At 40.7% G+C, this 22,593-nt stretch overlaps 1 protein-coding gene across 12 annotated transcripts in view; it reads right to left on the reverse strand.

Moving 5' to 3' along the window:
• Nucleotides 1-22,593, reverse strand: part of wdr27 (WD repeat domain 27) — a 254,700-nt gene that overhangs the window by 208,799 nt on the left and 23,308 nt on the right. For all 12 annotated transcript variants that reach the window (XR_015428172.1, XR_015428174.1, XR_015428173.1 and 9 more), the window contains exons 16-22: nt 17,149-17,238; nt 14,240-14,418; nt 13,220-13,356; nt 12,086-12,183; nt 6,670-6,791; nt 4,568-4,665; nt 4,136-4,238 (exon numbers count right to left, since the gene is read on the reverse strand). Coding sequence is in view for 9 of the 12 variants with exons in the window: in XM_087148074.1 (XP_087004200.1) it covers nt 4,136-4,238; nt 4,568-4,665; nt 6,670-6,791; nt 12,086-12,183; nt 13,220-13,356; nt 14,240-14,418; nt 17,149-17,238 (827 nt within the window). In the remaining 3 variants the exon portion in view is untranslated. The remainder of the gene's footprint in view (nt 1-4,135; nt 4,239-4,567; nt 4,666-6,669; nt 6,792-12,085; nt 12,184-13,219; nt 13,357-14,239; nt 14,419-17,148; nt 17,239-22,593) is intronic.

Raw genomic sequence — 22,593 nt, forward strand, 5'->3', positions numbered from 1 at the left:
GCAAGCACAGATCTGTCACTGAGGCAGCTGATAGTCCTCTCCAGTGTGGCAGATTGCATATGAGTGATGACTGTATGGACTGAATGCTATGTCTTCGCATGTGAACATGAAATCAGAATTTGTCAAAGTCCCAGTCCTTGGCAAGACTGTACACGGGTTTAGCACCATGAAGTCTGCACCTCATACATCCAACGAAAGCACAAAACAAATCAACACTGAACCAACAGCAAACATCAAACTCAAACCCAATATCCTATAGTGTAGGAATTGACTTCAGTGCAGCCATGCACTCTGATTTTGTTTAACAGATAAAATAGCATTTCCAGGATTTTGATCTGATGAAATACACACTAAAGGACATCATCCAAAATGTTGAAACTTGTTAATGAAAAAAGCCAAAACAATCCTGACCAGTAAACTTCATGAAAACAACATGGCAGGACCCTGTTAGGGTTAATTTTGTGTTTGAAGGTAGGTTACACCATTTGGTACAATGGCCATAATATCTTTTGACACCTGAGGGCTCTCTTACTGTAGTGACTGTCCAATTAACCCCCCAAAATTAGAACCTTACAACTTCAGTTCACCGAAAAAGCATTCATTCTTTTCCTTAGCTGATTGACTGACCAACAATGAATGCCCAAAAAACACAAACCAAACATACCCCAACAATGAGCCCCAAGGGGGACCAACAGAGGGCGCAATGTTCCCAGCAATGTAGGTTCCTTTGGTTGGAACTGCACTTATATACTCCCAACCAACATGGCTTTCTTCAACCCATGAGGGGATGCCCCTGCTCAAGGTGGATATCCTGCCACCTTTGGCGATAGTTAAGTGAAAGTAAGCATAAATTGAACCTGCGATATCACAAATGCACATACAAGTCAATAAAACATCAATCACCCTGTGATTTAATAAGCTCTCCAAAGCAAGTCTGTTGTTTTCACTCATCAAAGAGTTGACTATATGCTGATCTACTTTGGCTCTTGTTCAGTGGCATGGCCCCTCACCATGGTGTACAAAGTGGGGAGTGAGGCAGCAAAACCAGTGACGAAAACTTTATATATGAGACTTTCAGATTCATTTACTGCTTAAGGTATGGTCACATAACATCCTGTTGATCAGTTTGCCAGAATAGTTGGAGGGGATGGCCACATTATACACCTCCACGGTGGAGGATCCACAACTACTGCTGTTTTCATTGGCTACATCCTTAAGGGCCTGTTTGTTTCACATGGATCTGAATTTAAATCAGTGATCCTTCATTGGTTCACTGACACTAGAAGCCACCAAGAGGATAGAGCGAACCAGCTTTTGGATCACTGAACGTGATCTGCATCTGTGTGAATCAAAAAGGCCCTCAGTTCCACAACAAAATTCTGATTTTGTCAAGTTTTAAATTAATAGATGTGATCTGGCCAAGGCATGTTTGGTCTTGATGGACTTCTCCAGTTTTGTTCATTTCCCATTATGTGTGATGAGCAGCAAACTCGTGACCGACTTCTAGATTGACTTGTGATGGACTCGACCACATGGAAAACCCTAACCAACTCTAATGGCATTTTAAAAAAAATCCAGTATTTTCCTCAATCCTGCATTGCGCACAAATGCAATGGCATCCTCTGTGTGTTCTAAGCTTTCACGACGTGTACAGTACCAGGGAGAGTAATTAGGGTTTAGGGCCATGCACGAACTTTCCTTAACACTATTAAATGTTCTGCTGGATTTTGAAGGATCCAGGAAGGAATTAAAATGTACGATAAGCATGGGTTAAAAAGTTTTATGACAGTTTCCCACTCTGCTGTTCTTTTTAATTTTGGTTTGTCCATGAAATTTTAGAGGCAAATGTAGTGCTTTGAGAGATTGTGGTGTTTATACAGGTGTTTGCCAGTAAGTGATATTCTACCTTTCAACTGCCATTTTATTGAGAGCAAATTTTAAATAACCACCCAAAAAACATGAAAATATTTAATTTGATCCCTGAAGCAGTACACTTGCAAATTTTCAGTAGGCATTAACAAAACAATAAGTTTACTTTGGATGCATGAATCTAAGACACTGTCTACTATTTATGCAGTTCAACCTGTTTGTCTTTTCCAACATCCAAAGCGTTCTTGTGATCCATTCTAATGCAATAATTATAGAAACAGGGTCATCTATGCAGCATTCACAAAGTGAAGTGAAACCATACAGTAGCAGGCCATAGTCCCACATGCAACTGCATAATCACAAGTCATAGAAATTTCAATACGCACAGAACTTTGAGCAGAACTTTTCTATTTAAATCAGGTTTTAATTTACCGGTTTATTTTGCAAGTTGTTTAAGGTCATATTACTGTCATGTTAATGTTCGGGTTGTTTGTTTGTTTGTTTGTTTGTTTGTTTCTTGTTTGTGTGTCCTCAGTCCCCATAGTAAATTTACATGTTTGCTTACCTGGATGTTCAAGTGTCTGTTTTTTTTGTGTTGTATTTGATGGTGGATCTTCAGGTGTCTGTTTTTTTGTGTTGAATTTGATGATGGATGTTCAGGTGTCTGTTTTTTTGTGTTGAATTTGATGATGGATGTTCAGGTGTCTGTTTTTTATGTTGTATTTGATGGTGGATGTTCAGGTGTCTGTTTTTTTGTGTTGAATTTGATGATGGATGTTCAGGTGTCTGTTTTTTATGTTGTATTTGATGGTGGATGTTCAGGTGTCTGTTTTTTTGTGTGTTGAATTTGATGATGGATGTTCAGGTGTCTGTTTTTTATGTTGTATTTGATGGTGGATGTTCAGGTGTCTGTTTTTTTGTGTTGTATTTGATGATGGATGTTCAGGTGTCTGTTTTTTTGTGTTGAATTTGATGATGGATGTTCAGGTGTCTGTTTTTTATGTTGTATTTGATGGTGGATGTTCAGGTGTCTGTTTTTTTTTGTGTTGAATTTGATGATGGATGTTCAGGTGTCTGTTTTTTTTGTGTTGAATTTGATGATGGATGTTCAGGTGTCTGTTTTTTTATGTTGTATTTGATGATGGATGTTCAGGTGTCTGTTTTTTTATGTTGAATTTGATGATGGATGTTCAGGTGTCTGGTTTTTTGTGTTGTATTTGATGGTGGATCTTCAGGTGTCTGTTTTTTTGTGTTGAATTTGATGATGGATGTTCAGGTGTCTGTTTTTTTATGTTGTATTTGATGATGGATGTTCAGGTGTCTGGTTTTCTATGTTGTATTTGATGGTGGATGTTCAGGTGTCTGTTTATTTGTGTTGTATTTGATGTTTGTTAATATGTTCGTCTGCGGGTTATTGTTTGTCTTTGTTTCAATAGTCACTTCACCTGTGCTCCCCTAGGTTGTGATTCCCCTCCACTCCTACAACATCTTATTTCCTGGATTACCGTCATTCAGCCTTATAGTTTTCCTTTTGTCTTGTTTTCTTGTTAACTGATTTATCTATGTGTATTCTCTATTTATTTATTTATACATGCACATACATATCCGTTAATTATTTTGAGTTTTTACTTAGCAATTATATATGCCATAATTTAAATTGCAATTTTTTTTTATTTGCATTCATTTATTTTCATTCCTGTAATTGGCATTATTTCTGCTGTTGGATGTGGCTAATAAATAAATAAATAAATAAAAAATGCACTCAACCTCCAGATTAAACCTTTAAAAAGTTGAAAAAGCATTGACAGATTATTAAATACATACATGGCATGCAGAAAACGATAACTCCAATGCAATTACAGGTATACTTGAAAACTTTCATGTCACAACATCTCTATTTTGAGTCTATCTTGTCTGTATAGATTGTTATTTTAACAGGGATTACAAAGACTGACAAAACTGTTTTAAAACTCCTTTGAAAATTGAAAAAACTGACATTAATCTGATCTTAAAGTACAAACAGCACAAACTTCATAATGTTGTGTGCATGATAATATGAAACTTTCTTCTAGAGACGAAAATCTTGGGAAATTGGTTTTTTAAAATGTACTAACAAGATAACCATAGGATACGTAAGACCCAGGTTCAAAAGCATACATGTAAGCTGAAGAAACAAAACCACAGGAACGGTCGGGCCAAGGTCACCAGCCCCGAACACTGACCCCTCCCATCTCAAAAGCATGAGCCAGACAGTGACCATACTTACAGATTTATCCTCTGATCCGGTGGCTATGTACTTTGCACAGGGACTGATGGCAACCCCACAGTGATGTGCTCGATTCATGTGGCCTTCAAACCTTTTCACACATCTACAATATGAACAAGTTGGTGTCATGTTACATCTTTTGGGCACTTCATCTGAAGTCAGACAGGGGAAAGTTAACGCTACTGAAACACTTGGATGGTGGAATTTACTGGCATGTCTTGTAAATTATGAACTCAGGTTATCAGGAAAATGTCTTCCTGAATATCAATCAGAAGATGCAATGTGTCCTGTGGACCACAAACATTCTGGGAATGAGAAGGAAAATGACATTGATTCACTGGTTGAAAGTTGGGGGGGGGGAGTTGGAGACCTGAAAACAGTGGACCCAGTGCCCTACATAATGGGGCATGTATGGGTACATATTGGGCATACCTATTTGTGCGTAGATCCCACAACTTCACACAATCTGCTACGGCAGCTGTGATGAAAAGGTCATACGCCGTGGGGGGATGACTGACATAGGCAGATCCCTTAGGAAGAAATAAGACAGACAGTGGTGACACAGCTTGAAACTGGCTGTGTTCCAGTTTCTGAAGTGTGGGGAAGTAAGAAGTTCAAGCATTGCACTGAAGACCTAACCCTCATACATGACAATTGTCATCCTCATGAAGGTGAGTGCCATGCAGCCAATGAAGCATTTCACCGAGTCAGGATTGCACTCTACACAGGCTCAGCTGCATTCTGCATCGGATCATGTAGCATGTGCAACGCACGTCAACTTCTACACAGGGAGGCTTTGGCACCGTGTGAGCTAGACACAGATATGGCTAGCGTGGTGTTTCACAACACTGAGGGTAAAAGTGATGAACAAAATCATTTGAACAATATTAATTTTCGTCTTTTAAGCTTCTAACCTCTTCTAATCTAATGTGTGATAAGTGACATTTCCAACTCGTATATTTAAAAGCCACCTACGAGCATGGCAACAGTAATGGCCCTCGCCTTTGGCTCAGTGCATTATCATCACCTGGCCCCAATTTTGTTTTAAATATGCTTGTTTACAGCCTTCCAATAATAATTTTATTCCCTTTTTGATGACATTAAGTGTGATGTGGCATGGAAAACTTTTGAATTTTTATCTCCACAAGCTCCTGAAAGTTACTGTGTATGAAGTGCTTAATAATTTACAGTGGCAACAAAGGACATCTCCCAGACACAACATTTTATGAAAAATTCCAAACTTCCAGTGGCACCCAATCCCGTATTGGATTTCAACAAGCCACCCAACCCCGACAAACTTTGTGGCAGAGTTTTGCCAAGATTTCTGAACTAACAAGCTGGTCACAGATTCACGTCCCACGCAAGCAAAGTTGCAATATTTTTCTACCAGATCTCAGGGGACACTGAGCATTTACAGAGGAGCAAAACTGCACCAGCTGTTACTGGCATTCATATCCCCCTCAGCTTCCCCTCTTTATAGGTGTATAAGTACATGTATATCACCGATTGGGTAAACAACGGATGTTTCACGCTACAGCAATCTCACATTTTGTTACACTCTACCAGTAAAGTCAAACAGGTGACAATAATCAATTGAATCACCATGGACTAACTTTCAATTCCCGTATAACACAACAATGAGAAGTTGGGAAATACTCAATTGGGTGACACATGCCCTTCATATCTGACACACTCCCCCCTAAAGTATATTTGTGATAAAGAGCAGGTGCAGGGAGGAATCAGATTTACAAACATAACTGCTGCTGAAAACCAGTGAGATCACTCTTCTGGTTTCCAAAAATGGTTTCAATTAAATGAAAGGCCAATTTTTACATACACTAATGATGATACATCTTAAGATCGACAAAAGGAATTTTGTATGGAATAACAAAGCCAATGCAGGGCTGTTTACAAGTGGCATAATATATGAAGTAAAGATGAAAGGTTTTTGTCATGTTAATAAATTGCTTTTCATGGGGCAAAAGGAACATATTTCATGCCCAATTTCAGAAGGTGTGACAGTACATGTACGTTACAGCAGTAAACACTATTTTGGGGATTCACGTTGGATTTAAGGAATGTAGGTACTCTTTTGCTTCGAAGTGAAAGACTTTCGTTTCCAAAAAAATTCACTTTTTCATACGACAGTAAACTAATCTGAAATAGCAGCTGCTTGTGATGCTGTTAGATCTCATAAACAATTAAGTCCTAGGAATGTCTTGGACAAGTTTTTGTTAGTGCACAAGAAATCGACACAGCTTTTTTATAAAACTTTGACAATTAAGGAGCATGTGGTTGAGACTATTCTTCCCTATGCAATTTCAAGTTTTGAAGTCTAGAATGTCAGGTGGTGCCTTCCAACTCACTCAGGTTGGTGCACAAATGATACCCTTTTCCACACAATATTAAGGCATGCAGCCACCTCGAGAAAGTCTTTTCTCACCATTCTGATGAAAGTAGAGAGTTTTTAGCAAGTTGGGTTTGACAAGTCGGAGGTACGGGAGGTAGAAAGGAGTAGGGGGAGAATGCACTACCTCATTCTGGCAAATGCAATGCACTGGTCTGGTGTGGGCATCCGGGACGGTACGGATGCTCCTTCCCACGTTCATGTCCAAAAACTCCAAGGACTTGTCAGAACCTGCACACATGACAATATCTGTGATGATGAGGGTTAAGGTCGTATAATGGCACAGACTGTGTAATTGGAAAATTTCATTTTGAGCATCTGGAAAAGACAGACATCTAAACATACCTCCAGAGTGAGTGAACTAACTTTCTAAGACTTTTTTCCCAGTGTATGATTAAATTCGATATTATTTTACTGCCAAACTTGCTGAAGCTAAAAAGCAGAAAACTGATGACGTCACTTGTTTCAAGTGTGGCGAGCCCGGCCACTTTGCAAACAAGTGCCCTGAAACAGCAGCTTCTTAAAGGAGGTCGTCATCATACAGCCGCAAAACTAACAAGGACCATGCCGTCCGGCCTAGCATTGGTCTGTCCCAATGGCTCCAATGAAGGGTTACACTTAAATAACTATTGACCACTATCTGCCAGTTAATAATTGACAAGGTCCTCAATCAAGCAATCAAAATGGTTCTTACATGTAGTTGTAACACAAGAAGTAATCAAGCCAGTACTTTTTATACACCTAGATTTGTTTCAACCACTGGGGCCAATTTCATAGTGCTGCTTGAGCGAAAAATTTGTTTAAGCATGAAAAAAACCTTGCTTGACAAATCAAGTTACCAGCCAAAACTTCTTGTGATGTATATTGTTTTGGAGTGGTGTTTACCCGTCTTTTGGTTGGCATGACAAACACATTGTGTTTGAGCTGGTAACCTTTAGAAGAGACAAACAAAATCACTGCGGTAGATGACGAATACAGAGAAAAAAGATGATCGATGACTCGCAATGTCATGTTGCTGGTAGCGACGTTTCGGTTGCCGGTGCTGCTAGCATTCATCAGGCAACTGAAGTCTGGATGCTGTAGAGTCCACTATATACCGCTGGACCGTGTCCTCCGCATGCCCCCCGCCGTGTACTGCGGACGTAGTATGGGCTACCAGCAACACGACATCGCGAGTCATCGATCATCTTTTTTCTCTGGTAACCTTTCTTTATCAAGCAAGGTTTTTTCGTGCTTAAGCAAAATTCTGTGCTTGTCTAGTCACTTTACAACAATTTTCCATCCCTTTTCATGAAAACAAATGATGATGCATTTCTAAAATCAAATTGGGGAATCAAGATTGATAATACAGATATGTCAGCAAACAGGACGTACATGTTGGTGGCTAGTTCCAGTCTAAAACGTATGGCTCAAGAGTTGACATCACTGGTAAATACATGTATGTGTGTCAACAAGAATTGCCACCAGGCTGTGGTCCAAATGGACCTGGTGATAACCCACTGCAGACAACCAAGGTTCTGCGTGGATAAATGCATACAGATAAGTAATTTATAAATTTCATGACTCACTGGATAAAGTTCACTGACCAGTGTGTCTAATCCTACAGGGAATCTGTGGGCCCTTGTGGAGTAAAAAAAAAAACTTGTAGGACTCAACTTACAACAGAGCAAGGAGCACTGCCAATCATGCTGCTAGCTTCCTAACTTAAAAAGCTTTGCTCAGAAATTTTCCCAGTAGAATTCTTTGAATGATGTTAGCCGTGCTTAACATCATTATCAGTCTTTACAATACCTCTTCTCTGGGTGTTCGGTGCATTTAGTACAAAATTCCATGATCACGAATAAACTCATTTCCATATCCATATGATGTCGTTTTGTATAACCGCAAGAGTGTTTACTTTCAGTCAATGGAAAAAACATAAAAACATGCACAAATATATTCCAGAGTGTGTATAAAGATGTACACTGTGGTTCATAATCGGACAGATAATTTGTGAAATTGGAAGTGTTGAAAGTGGCATCACAGCCAGAGCTGTATATCAACAGAGTAGTGCCAACTTCAGACTTTGGAACCAAAATGGCTGTTCATTATGTGTGCAGTACAGCATGCAGCATTTAAACAGCTCTGATTGCAACCCATCAACGGCACTCTCAGCTGCCAAGAAAGACTACTTCAAACAGTTAAAAGAACAGAAACACATAGGCCCCAGTGTACTTCTGCAAAATTACAGTACTTTGAGTGTAAACTTCCTAAAAGATTCTGACAGCTAAGCCCTCCAATTACAAATGAGCTGTTTTATCAGCGTAACACAAATCCCTGACTTTAAAGCTGCTTTTCAAGCAATGATGGTTACAGGGACCACCAAGTGGTTTTGGAGGTATTTCCATGAACATATGTAGCAGGATGCCTATCAGCTATGAGCAGCACATGCATAGCATGCCCTGAAAGTGATTATCCTATAAGAATAGTAAAGTGTCTGTCCAGGGAAGATCACTAGCTGTGCTAATGAAGCACTCGGCAGTCAAGGGCAGAACCAGGAGGGAGGAGGAAATGTGGGACAAACTTTTTTTTTAGCGGGAGGAAGAAACGAAACATTTTTTTTCATCTTGCTTCATTTGAAAAGCATGCAAAAAGCCCTGAATGTTGTCTGACCCGTAAGAAAGGCCCATAAAGGTTGCAGGAAAAAACTCTCAAAAAGTTTTTGAATTTTTTTCTTGAAAATTTCAACATGCAACATAAGTAATATCAAATTTGTGTAAGGTACAACAGCCTTTATCAGACAGGAGATTAATTTTGCGTTAACCAATCCCAATAACAGCAGTATGAGGAAAAACTAAATGTCACTGCTGCATGTTCCAAGTCCATGAATTATAAAAATGTTTTATGTTTTAAAAATACACATACAACTTTAGAATAAACACACAGCCAGAGATAAAATATGGCTCTTGTTCACAGATTTATGATTGCTTGAGACCTGAAAAAATGCAGACCATTTATGTGTAATACTCCATGTAGGTGTAAATACATATAAGTTGAATTATGGATGTGCAGTTTTACATTTTTACACTGAAAAAGAAGTGAGGGTGTTCTTTTTTCTTCATATGACCGCTGCTTACATCTAAACACAGGCTCACTGTGTGAAAAAGGGTGCTCTGTTTGCTGGCAGCAGTGCCCTTTTGGGCCACAAACTACACGTGCACACCCATTCAAATGTGAGCAGCACACAATACAGGATGTGCAGGAGTTTGTTTGATCTGAAAAGGTCCTTTTTCTGGGCACTTGGTGCATGGCAGCGATGATGTTCATGATTTGACCAAGCCTGTTTTTTTTTTAAACTTCATTTGGGGGTTCAGGCACAGAGAGAGAGAATAAACAGCCTCGGCAATAGCAGCCGGTCATATAAATAGCACTTCTTGACAGATACACAGAAAGAGGATGTAGAAATGATTGAAAGGGTGATCTGGAAACAAAAGTATGATCTTATCAGTTTGTTTTATTACAGTGGGACTACTGCACTGAAAATTCTGACAGAGTACAGCAAACCGCACACTTTTCCGCGAGAACCAGGCTTCCCCCTACAGATGTTATGAATCATGCCCAGCTAATTGGGGAGCGGTTTTGATTTGTTTGGTCCTGGTAGGAAAATGGTAAATCAACGTTGTAACAAGTTTCTGGACTGCACGGTGGCTACCCTGCGATGAGGTTATGAACTTGGGGAAGGAGCTGACCACTCGCATTACGTGACTCAGAAAGTAATTGGTGGAAATGCAAGCGTAAACTCAAGGGGGGCCCTAGGGAGAGCTCCTTGCAGGTAATGCTTGCCCCGGCTGGTCGGTACATACGCTGCCGCAAATCCGCAACGGAAATATCAAATCATGCTGAATCACTGAATGATCATATTGCCCAACTTAGCTCTTTCGCTAGCGATGACAGAAATCTCACTAGTACACAGTTTGAGTTTTTCTGGTGGCTAAACGGTTGAGAAAAGGTTGAAACACCTGTATGCATGAAACCTATGTACCACGCAAGCAAACTGTTCAAGTGTCAAACAAAATGCAGTCACACTTGTCCATTTTGTAAATATGAAATCATACCAAAATGACACTGGCTCATCTCCTTTGATTTAGATACCAGAAAAGGTTAAACATCTAACTCCTTGCATCTCTTTAATACTCTGGGCAAGCTAAAAGGTATGAGACCATGACAAAACATGAAAATGTTAACAGTCTAACTCTGCAGATGTCATACATTGTCAACAGAGGGCGCAATGACAAACTTGCAGGAAAGTGACTGTGGGAAGGATCTAACAGTTTATGATTCGAGAGACATTTTGACAGCAGTTGATTAAATTCAAGTATCATCTCAGGAAATAGCCTTCGTGCAATTTAATAAAGGGGTTGAAATTGATATACCGAGTATGACTGCATGCAGTTACCTAGCAGATGAGTTGGGCCGATTGAGACCAGGTCCAGGTGGACATGGGGTTTGCATGGTTCTCGATGGTACTTTCTAAATATTGGCAGTGTTTTAGCCGCCAAATACCTTTCAAGAAAGTATTGGCAGTCCATATGTGTATATTAGTACCAGATCCTTTCACTTCATTTAATAATTGTTGACCGCTGTGGTGTGGGATATGACATTTTGAACATCCAAGGGATACACAGTGCCCCGAGGCGAAGCTGAGGGTGCTATCATATGTGTGCCCGATGGTGTTCAAAACGTCATATCCCATCCCACAACGGTCAACAATTGTTTTGTCATACCTCTGTCTTACAGAATTTATCCAAAGAAACAAGCCCTGAATTTCAACAGATGATAGGCCTCCTGTCAACCTGTACAATTAACCCAACAGACTTAAACGACATCATCTGGAAATGTACAGTTCCCTCACTTTCTTGAACTGCATAAACTTTAATGTGAAAGTGATCTAGATACCAGTGAGCACATGTAGTCTGGTTAATGGTCCCCCCATTACGGTGCCTTATACGCTGCAGAAACGGGAAGGAGTCTGTTATACAAGCCCGATCATTGATCAAATTACCTAGTAGCCTATGCACAAAACGTATCATGGGTACCAGCAAAATTGACTAAAGGAGCAGAACTGTTCGCTCTTGAACCTCCCGAAGCTCTTCAGTCTTGCGCGCGTGCATGCACTATTGGCAGAATGAGGATATGTGTGATATGTGGATATATCGCCCTGTCATGTGATCGTTCTGGACCAATAAATGTACTGTATCTAAGAGAGAGGTATGACAAGTTAAGATGTCTTAAGCTTTGCGCTTGCTAGTTTAAAATTTCTTAAATTCAGAAATTTAAAGAGAGATGGTCCAACATTTAAACCTTATCTTGTGTACGTGACCATGGGTGACGATGTGAAGTTTTTTAGCAACACATAAGCTTATTTTGTCAGGCCCTCAAGTTTTTCAAAGGCTTCCAAATTGTTCATAGGCCCTGGACAATCCAGCCCAAATTGAGGGCTTCTTGGACGTACATGTTGGTACAAATATTTTACATTTTGCAATATTTTTCACAGCAAAGGATACAGGAGTGAAATTCGTTGACCGCAGACAATGCCGTTATTTGCTGGGCCTGCTCCAACTGGAAGGATTTAATAAGTTTATACCGGGAGTTACATTGATACCTGCGGTGAAAAAAAAGACCACATTTACACTCCACACTAACATTAACACTGATAGCAGAAAAATGACTCTGACTACCCAGGCATATTTGTCAGGGGATTTCCTGGATTATATAAGCAATGGTATACTTAACATGATTGTTATGAGTAGTTAATTTCACACCAGAAACATACCTGAATGTAATATTCCCTTTCAGGTGGTGTTACAATTGAAATCTGAATTTTCAAATAGCCCAACTTTGAAACCGAATATTTGAAAAATGAAGGCCAAAAATCTGAACTGCAGGCACTTTTTAGCCAGAATTTTTAAACTTGTTAAAAGTCAAAGGAAAGCTATGGTCGAAACGTTTGACCTTTTTGCTGCATACTTTTTGCCGACCAAAAGTGGATGTCAGCCAGGCCTGCAGCCTTGGAAAAAGAGCCCAGATTTTGCGGTGTTACGTAAGATTCTTTTGTTCCCGAAACGGCACAGTGTACTGCTGACCTCTTTTCAATAGGGGCCAGATTAGCGTGCAGCGGTGCTGTGTGGCTCATCGCTGCGGTGGTGGAGAGCTTTTGTCCGCGATGGTAATCCGCTTGCTCTAAATGCCTCAAACTGTAGTATACTGTTTCAAAAGAAGGCTAGATTTTCTCCACTATTGAGAGCGAAAAATATTAGTAATGCCCAGAAGCTCAGTCTTTGTGCTGAGCATGGTCTTTTGTTACAAGGCCCAACTCTTTTGTCCCAGTTCCGGGCTCCCCGGCTCTGCATATAAAGCCTATGTACTCGAAAAAGGGTCGCCCGGCAGGAAGTGGTTAATCCCAACTCTCTGAACAACAACCTAGGGAACTGATCCCAACAGCAAAAGCAACACACCACACTTCCTGCAGGCTAGTTTGGCGCATTGGAAGTTTTGAACCATTTCCTTCTGAAAAGAGCCAATTTAAAAGAATCAATCTGACAATGTCCCATAGGGACATGGACACTGATGTCATTTACGATCAATTCCACTTTTCCATGCGGGCTTTGACCAATCAAACCACTGCAGTGGTGACTCACCTTTTAATATCATCCACTGAGGTATCCACAACGTACTTATACAGGTACAGGGTACTTCCAGATGTCAGCAACAGGAGCCTATCAACGTAGTAGAACCTGGCTGCCTTGATTTCCTTGGCAAAGACACCATTTCCTCCCTGTGTACAAGATTGGTGGGGTTGGAAATAAGACTGTATCAAAAGCTGACTGGGAACGTTACTGACACAAGGCTGTTTAAAACATGTCCACTGCTCCAATGAAACGATCAACAGGTTTCGCGTGCCATTTCGTCAGAGACACCAAGAACTGACACTCAGTGGTGCGAGAGGTGATCCAATTGTGCACATTTTAGAGAACCGAGGTATTTTTGTTTTCCCAAACTGACAATGATCACAATTTCACCAGGCTTTTCATTAAATTTTTGTGCGATGCAACAAGTATACAGATGGATGATGGAGATGTTTGCCGACTTTTCCAAGCATTTTTCTTCACGCTGTATTGTTTTTATGAGCTAGGGCGTCAGTTTGTCAAAACGAAAATCAGGTCGGTTCCTACGCGGGTGCACAACCAGGTGTCAGTTTGTGAAACCGAAATTGTCTGGATCAAATATAGAAATATATGTCACTACATTGTTGATCAGAACAAGAGTAACACAAAGCTTCCCCTGAAATACTGGCTCCTGTTACATGTAACTTGGGGGGGTGTTAGGAATTACCTCTGCTAAGTCTTAAATTGACATGGTGTGATGGAGACCATCAGATGTAGTCTTTGGCTGCACTACAACTTACATGCCTTAGTTTGTCCCCTTGCCTGGCAGTGAGGGGAGCTGGGCTAAGGGGGTGGGTAGAGGCTTGGGCAACATACAGAGGAAATAGGCCCTGTGGCGACAGCTATTCCCAGTGTGTTACCTTTAGGTACTTGACTGATTACTGTCCGTGGCAAAATGAACGCCACACATTCAAAAACCATGCCGAATGACTCCACTGGGACAGTGTAAATGGCCGTTGTCGTAGCTCAACATGTTTTTAGTCTCGGGCTAACCTTATCAGCGGGCCGCTGCCTTTCCGGATCTCTGCCGGTGCTATGGTCTGTGTGACTCAGGGCAAGGACGGGGTCTGAGGCAGATGTGGACCAGATGCGGGCGGTCTTGTCATTGGAGGCTGTTAGTAGCCACTGGCCATTGTGGCTCCAGTGGACGGTGTTCACGGCAGCATTATGACCTGATAACATCCAAAAGAGATTGGAGCAGAGTCTGCTTTTAACCTACCCAGCAACGTTTCTCAACGTCCCAAATTAACTTAGAAAATTGATGACTATTGAATTGCCCCAATGTAGGAAATCATATTTGAACACAGTAGTGCTCACAGCATTTGAGGCAAAGCCTTCTGTATGCTGACTGTGCTTTGCTTGAAAGCAATATCTTTATAGATCTTATCAACCTTTTTGGAATGAGAATTAGCACACATTATGTAAAGCAAATCATATAATGAAATGAACTTCAAACAAACTTCAACAGCAGACAATAAACTGCAGCACTTGCTCCAAGAGCTGATTGTATCATGTACGGTACCGGCTCAGTGCTCCCACTCAAGTTTCCAATTATCAACTAAATGTAGGGGCGGGTCACCCTGCCAAAAGTTTAGACCGCCCCGCTTAAGTTTTGCCACCCTGCTGAAATTCTCACCGCCCTGCTATTTTTTCAATTGGATTTTCCCTATTCTCCACCATCTTCGTAGTTTATCTAAATGCAAAGAAGTTTATCGCACTTTATGGAATGAACATTATGAGTGTGCCATCATTATTCAGCACAACAGAAAAACACTTTGCACCTTTTGTGATCAAAGCCACACGCAATATACCTGTACATGTAGTACGAAAGCACAAAATTGGACTGGTTCCAATCTCCTGGTCATAGCATTTTCATTTTGTAGCATCAAGAATCAAGACCTCGAATGCGTTGTTTTTTCCCAGGAAAATACAGCCAATTTCCTACATGTAATTCCAGATTTTTCCCAGATCCAGATCGCTTGAAATAAATCTTTTCTTCTGCTCCTAAACTACTTCTCCTGTGTTCTACATTCTCAAACAAGTTCAGGTGAAATGTAAGCTTCTTGTACAAAATTTTCGTTCCAGAAAGCATCTAGAAAAGAAATCTTTTGCCGGATAGATTTTCGTCTTGAACTTTGACATTTTTAACGGTTTGTCAAAAATCACAAGAGCAACAAAAATCAACCAAAAAATACCGGGTGATAAGTCATTCTGTACATGTGATTCCAAATATTTTTTCTTACTTAACAGTCCTATAAACATTTGCATTCAATGTATGTTTAATGAAAATGACTTTTGGAGTTTCCGTTTTTGTGTAAATAGGCCAAAAGCTAAACGCATACTTTTCCTACTTGTGGATTACACCGTAAGTGAACGCACACTGCACATACACGTATGTTGCAAACTCAACTACATGGACATAGAAGAAATGTACATGTATGTGACGTAATGGGTTCATCAACTGTGCAGCGCCGGGGTAATCGCTGATTGCTCGCAGTACAGCTGAAAAAGTTGAGTCAAAACTTACACAAGTTTCACGTGTTGATTCGCTGAAATTGTTACTTATGAACTAATTTTCTTGAAATCAAGAAATTCGTAATTAGAAATCAGCTTGCAACAATGGCTCTGGCTGACTTTTTATACAAGAAAAAAAATTGTCGCTGTTCAGAACCAGTTAAACCGACTCAGAACTAGAAAAAGTGTTTTCACTTCTGACGATCCCATAAGTTCAGATTAAAACTTAGATTTTGAAAGTAATTTTGTAGTTTTTCTAATACACGAAGCGGATGACTGACCATAATTCACCGGAATCAAAGGATTTCGTCGCTGGAATCTGACCATGGATTTAAGTGTATTTTTGAGATCCAGAATTAGGGAAGCGACTGTACATCATCCACTCGCGCTGCCCCAATGTACAATTACATACACCTAATCCCGAACCATCTCCTCGACGGCGAGTTCCGATCAGTGAAAAAAGAAAATGCCCCAGAAAAAATCAACTTTTGATGACCTCCCTATAACAATCTTGCCTTCATTTCAACACAAGCAAATTTGATTCAAGGAGTCAAAAGAAAGTGCCCAGGAAATACCTCAGATTGCACCAAAGAGCATAGAATCCAAACTTTTCCGGGGCCGGACCCCAGGCCGTAATGGCTTTGCGCTCCGCGCTCACATTATGTACCACCCTGCTATAATTTTAGGCTGTGGAGAACACTGTGCAATATTCACTTCCTGGAACAGTTCATCTGTACACAGACAAAAATAGCTGTCAACAAATGTGTAAAATTGCTCCAAATGGTTTTCCAGGGAAGAAGTGCACATGTACTCCTAACAGGGTGGGGGGGGGAGCTGAAGTGGGAACTGAATGCCATGCTCAGTATGTCTCCCCCTTTTTTTTCATTTCCAAGGTAAAAATGTAGAGCCTGGATAACAGTAACACATTGGCTTCACTCTGTATGTACTGAAGGATAAAAAACCAGCAAAACAGAGGTTCCTTCTATGCATGGATATGTGAAGCAGACAGTGCTTTCCCTGCTATCATATACACAAGAATAGTGCACACTGCCCTTACCAGATTTGTGCTTCTCAAGACATGAGTAACTTGACATCTTTACATCCTTGTTTGGTGGAACTCCTTAAGTAATGTGCATCCTTTTTAAAACTGACCAACTTAAACCTTTTTGAATAAATCCCTGTAACACATTTGTTGTTTTTATAGAAGCTGTGGGATTTTCTGTTCATGTTTTGCCCTAATTTTGCACATACCAACTTTACGACAACCGGATTTGCAGACTGTCAATTGTTAAAAATGTTTGCTGTATTGTGAACAACTGAAAGTTCTCCATGTACAGGGCTCCAACAAAGTCTTTTGGTCCAATGCGGGATCTCACTATTAAACCAACCTATGAAACTTGTTCCCTTGCCAGTCAGAGGCATCTTGAAAAGCTGGGCGGACTTGTTGGCCAAGGCACAGGCCAGGTTCTGACCATCTCCTGCACAGAGAAAATAAGAGTTTCAAAATATTTTGCAACGAAGGTCCTTTTGCCACTTCTAACGCAAATACATGTACACACCTGCTTGCTTGGGATAAAAGAGTCTCACAGATTGAAATTACCACTGCAGTACTGGGTACTGGCCCAAGTCTATTGATCATTAATAGCACTGGTCCTGTACGTTTCATGACCACACTGCATAAACCAGTTCTCTGGCCACAAGATGTATGAAATAAAATCCATTAACTGCTTATTACAAAGGAAACACGAACACAATGATTTAAAGTCTGAAATAGGTTCTACTGTACATGCATTTGCTGTCAATGCAAGCATCCCCGGTGACAAAGTCCTCCCATACCATGATGAAAGCTGCTAGACCAATTTGAAGGGGGGGGGGACTACAAACTTGCCCATAAACAATGTATTCAGAAAACTTGACAGGTGCTAGAGATGGGGATGGGTGGACACCAGGCCTGAGGCTGGATATCTGACCTAGGATCATGTAGCACAAAATGATGCTGTTCATGGTAGCCTCTCATCACAAGCCAAATGATTTTGCCCGCGAGTACTTTTTGTTGACAAAACAGGAAATAGATGGTGTTGCAGGATGCAACACAGTTCTCTTGTTATGTTGCACCTCACACCAACACTTCTTGCATCAAGGCCTCACGGTGCCCTCCATAGATGAGTTCCAGATGGTGTAATTTTGACTTGGCAATGGTTGTGTTCATTTGGTGAGGAGACATGTACATGCACGTCGAGGTTCATAAATGCCTACATGTGCATGTACATGTGTAATAAGCATGCTCAACCAATTCCTGCTGCAATGTATGGTTTTTGCAAGTGCGCCTGGTACCCTCTTATAACACACCAGTTTCAGACAGGCATTCTAGAGTCATGCCGAACCAAATTAAAGGCAAATTTTGAATTAAGTATGACAAAGTTCAACGTCTGAAACAATTAGGAGTGACCAGGTTTGCCAACAGGCAAAAGATGGACACTTAAAGGCGCTCTGAACCACACCAAAGTGACGGTTTCAGACGTTGCTCTTTTCATGAGTCGAACCCAATGCGAACGTGTGTCTGAAACCAAAATTTAATTGGCTCAATCTGAGTCACTCTTTATTCTATTGGTTCAACGCCTACAACGCCTGTCTGAAGTGGGTGCAAGTCCCCTCAGCCTCTCTCTACTTCCCTGCAGAGGGGGTAGTTATACTGTGATCAGATAAACCAAAAGTTTCCAGACTTTTCATAAGAAACTCTTTTACCGGCCAATAGGTAGCTTACCAGTACTGAAGTTTCTTTGCATAATGGGAGTTAAGTCCCATTAAGCTACTGCAAGGGGGGAGTCTACATCCCCACAATACCCTCCCTAAAACTCGTAGAACATTTCTAAAAATTTAAGAGGGCTAGTGTCAGCAGCCAATGTACCAAATTGCACCGTAAGCGGTAAACAAAACAGCACACAACCGGCTAACCCAACAGGCTAACCCAACCGTTCACGATTTGAAATAACTTCCTTGCATAGAAACCAAATGGAATGTATACATGTGAGGTGCATATTTTTTAAAAGGTTTCTTTCAAACATGCAGGGTGCGGTTATCTATCCGCATACAACAACCAACGATTGTCTCACAGGAAACCGAAGACTTTCCAAGGCAACAGCAAACTTTCAGCAAATGCTGAGATTTTATTCTTAGATTTAGGTGACGGCCACTCCCTCAAGACTGAAGGAATAGGGGTGGGTGGATGAAGCTGCGAAAAGGACATTTTTCATGTGGAATAAGCCCTGTCCCTCAGTTTCTGAGAATATTTGCAAACGAACTTCCCCTACTCATCCATCACGACATTACTCTCAAAAAGCAAACCATGGCTAAGTGACCCCCCCATCCCATCAACCCCTCCGGCTCAATGGTGACAAGCATTCATAACAGGAGACAGACCATCAAACCTTCCCGCTGAGATACTGCCTGATATTTCTGAAAGGAACATTGCAAGTTCTCGAAAGGAAGTTTCCACATACCATTGCATTCTTGCTAGTGGTTTCCCTAGCCACCTCCTCCACAAACAATTTGAACTCTCTTCAGAGATTGACAGACTACAGTAGGAAGTTTCTAGGTCCCCAGGTTCTCTATTTGTCCTAGATAATGTATACATACTGACCTGGTTGACCATGTTTCGTAACACTCCCACAGGAAATAGAACATGCCCTAACAGAGTCTTTGAGAGAGGTGCCCTCAGAGCCTACAGAAAAACATTTCCACACACAGCCTACAGAGACTGGCCTAGTTTGTATTCACAGCAGAGTATAAACAAGTTCTTTCAAAACACTTTGACAAGTCTGACTTTAGAAGCTGGTTTGAAAAAGTGTCATGTTTTCCAGAGACATCTCTCAGATCTACAAGCAAGTTACCCAGGCCAGAACATTTTAAAGCTATTTGCCAAAGTACATGTAATTACCTAATTGGAGTCATCACAGACACACAAAGGCAGCTGTCAATTAATTAAATCAACCACTTTGTTTACAATTCTCATTTGTATTTTCAAAACGCCATGGTAAACAATCATATGAAAAACTGGTCACCATACAATGTTTTCAATAAAAACAGATAATAACTCGCAAATACAGAAAACTCCACCTTTCTCCCTCACACAGGGAGCTCTACTTTTTTAATAATTGTCTTCGAGCCCATCTGCCATTATCAGAGTATCAAAAAGCTGCTGCTGAACTGGCTAGGGCTGTTTTCCAATACTTGACTTGGGCTCCGTCTCAGGCTTCAACTGTTTTTTAACTTCCTGACTTTGATGTTATAAGCATAATAGTAAGTCTGAAAGTGCCACAAAACATCAAGTAAGATGCAAAAGAGCTAAACATTACAGTATTTTAATTTAAGTTGAACGCTTCAGGCCCACAATCGAGGATTGGTTTCCTACATGAAAGCTCACATGGAGACGAAGTTGAGTATTGGAAAACGGCCTATGGGCTGAGTAATGATTACATGTACATTGTGGTTGTCACCAGGGTACTCAAGCAATGGGTACCCATTAATGAGCTTACATACGGTCCAGCGCATCTCTCAGCTCTTTCAAAAAGGCACTCAAGAGATACATGTACTTTTATAACCTTGCTTATGGCACTAGCTTGTAACAAATCCCCCTTTTTTTTCCCTGCACATGACTACAATCATTTACTTTTGTAGTGCCATGAGCGCCTACAGGTATTTCTCAGGTGGATTGAGTGCATTTTATAAATGCTCATTATTATTATTCTTATTATTGCAAATGACACAAAACACAGAAAATGAGGATAGGAAGTTGCTGTCACTTTCCCTGATAGTATCGTATTTTTGCCGAGTCTTACGCTTTCTTTGACCTATTCTTCATTTCCATCAGCATGGAAGCAAAACTGTATTGAAACAATGGACTGATTCCTGTTTTGAAATAAAAATTAACGTCAATTTTAATGTCAAAGCTGAGACCTGAATTTTGTTCCTTCCATTTTTTGACTGTACAAGGAAATAACTGTTCTGTGTGAAATCATAAAGTGCTGTACTACTGTTTCACTCAAATTACAGCCTGCCTACTGATTCACATCGGAAACAAACGTTTTTATGTGTTGATGATGAAACACAGAAATGTTACATCATTGGGGGCAAACACTAGTAACGTGACTGGCCCCTTCTTTCCATAGTTGACAGGATGCAGCCTGACTGTTCCAGGAAGGGGTTATTTGAGGAATGCAACAGTGGATTTATCTGTTTAGGAAAACAACAATTTGCTGGAAAAACGGGGCGATATGCATTTAACAACATGTAGGTTGGAGTGTTGATACGTCAAGCACTTTTGGTGTGTTTAGTAAATCTGTTTTCTAGTGACAAAAATGTGTAGTGCAGATGCACTGTATATACATGAGGTTCTAATGCTGCAATGGATTCCACTGCATGCCCTTCTTAATCCATCAGCAATCCAGCCTCTATAGTCAAGCCTCCACTTGAGCTTCTAGTCGAGCCATCAACTATTCTTGTGGCTACAGTTTATCTCTTTCAAACTTGTGACCAGACTCGTGAGCTGATTTGGGATGGACACTAGAAACTGCTTAGTAATTTTCACTAACACGCCAGAAATTGCTTAATTCTGTGTTGAGCACTTTCCTCAGACAGGGTTAAAATGACAGATGCAAAACTGCTGCATGTAGGGACACACCTCTAAGTAATCCCTCCCATACCCATCCCCACCAAAAAAAAGTAGCTACAAGTCACCTTGGTAAAAAAAATCATGAGAAACTTGATGATATTTGCATGCCTTTAAAAAACCTATCATGTTTAATATATGCCAACATGATTGATGAAGTTGCATGCACTATTCCCAGTGCGACTTTCCTGTGGGTAATACTCAGCCCAAATTTTTTGCACTGCACTAATCACTTTTCCGGAAATCGGTGGCAGCTCCCAAATTTGCCCAGCATGCTGGAATCGTGCCAGCCACCATGACCACTTCATCTGTAGCTAGTTCGGGCAGTAGCTACTGATTAGGAAACCCCCAGCAGGGAGAGATGAATACACGAATAAGGTGACGACAGCTTGGGAAGGGGTGGGGTGGGGGGACAGAATACTTTACTCATGGGGTGGACAGGTTACTATGCAAAGAACTATGTAACATTTTACAATTGTTATAAACTTTCAGGAGACCATAACTTGGTCATGTTACACATCAGTTGCCTTATAATGTGTCGAGGGACACCCGATCAATCAATATGGTCCCTATTGGCAGGGCTGGCAAAAAGAGGGATAACGTGAGGGGGAGGGAGGGCGGGATCAGAGGGGTGTCTGGAAGGCGAGATGAAGCTTTAACTAGGGCATAAAAAAAGTGAGCTTTTGCAGGCCAAACTGCTGTATGGTAGTTGCCTGTGCCAGCTTGCCAGTGTTGTAGTCATACCCACTTCTGCAGTCAGTAAATGTTGTGAAATATCAAACTACACAATGATATTTGGCCGGGGCAACTACATGGTGTGGACTGAGGATTGAAGCTTGTCAGGCGAAACAAAATAATAGTTGTGTTTCCTTTTACATGGAAAACAAAATACATGCAGGTTGGGTAGGTTGGTAGCATCTTTTTTTTTTAAAGTTTTTTGGTCAAAAAAATTAGGGTGGGGGAAAAATTTGTTTGAATTAAAAAGTGATTTTGATGGTCTACATTGTATTCCATTCACTGTTTTTTCCACGGATTCGTAACTTGAGGATTGGTCTTATTATTAAATTATGCATTTGTGTTGCACTGACATTTCGATAAGTTAATGTCCAAATATTGTTTGAGACCTTGTACAAAAAATGCAATGTACTTAAACCCTGTGCGATGA

The sequence above is a fragment of the Acanthaster planci genome, linkage group LG01 (genome assembly GCF_054643075.1).
Source record: "Acanthaster planci isolate LZ-2023a linkage group LG01, COTS_SCS, whole genome shotgun sequence".
Classification (NCBI taxonomy): domain Eukaryota; kingdom Metazoa; phylum Echinodermata; class Asteroidea; order Valvatida; family Acanthasteridae; genus Acanthaster; species Acanthaster planci.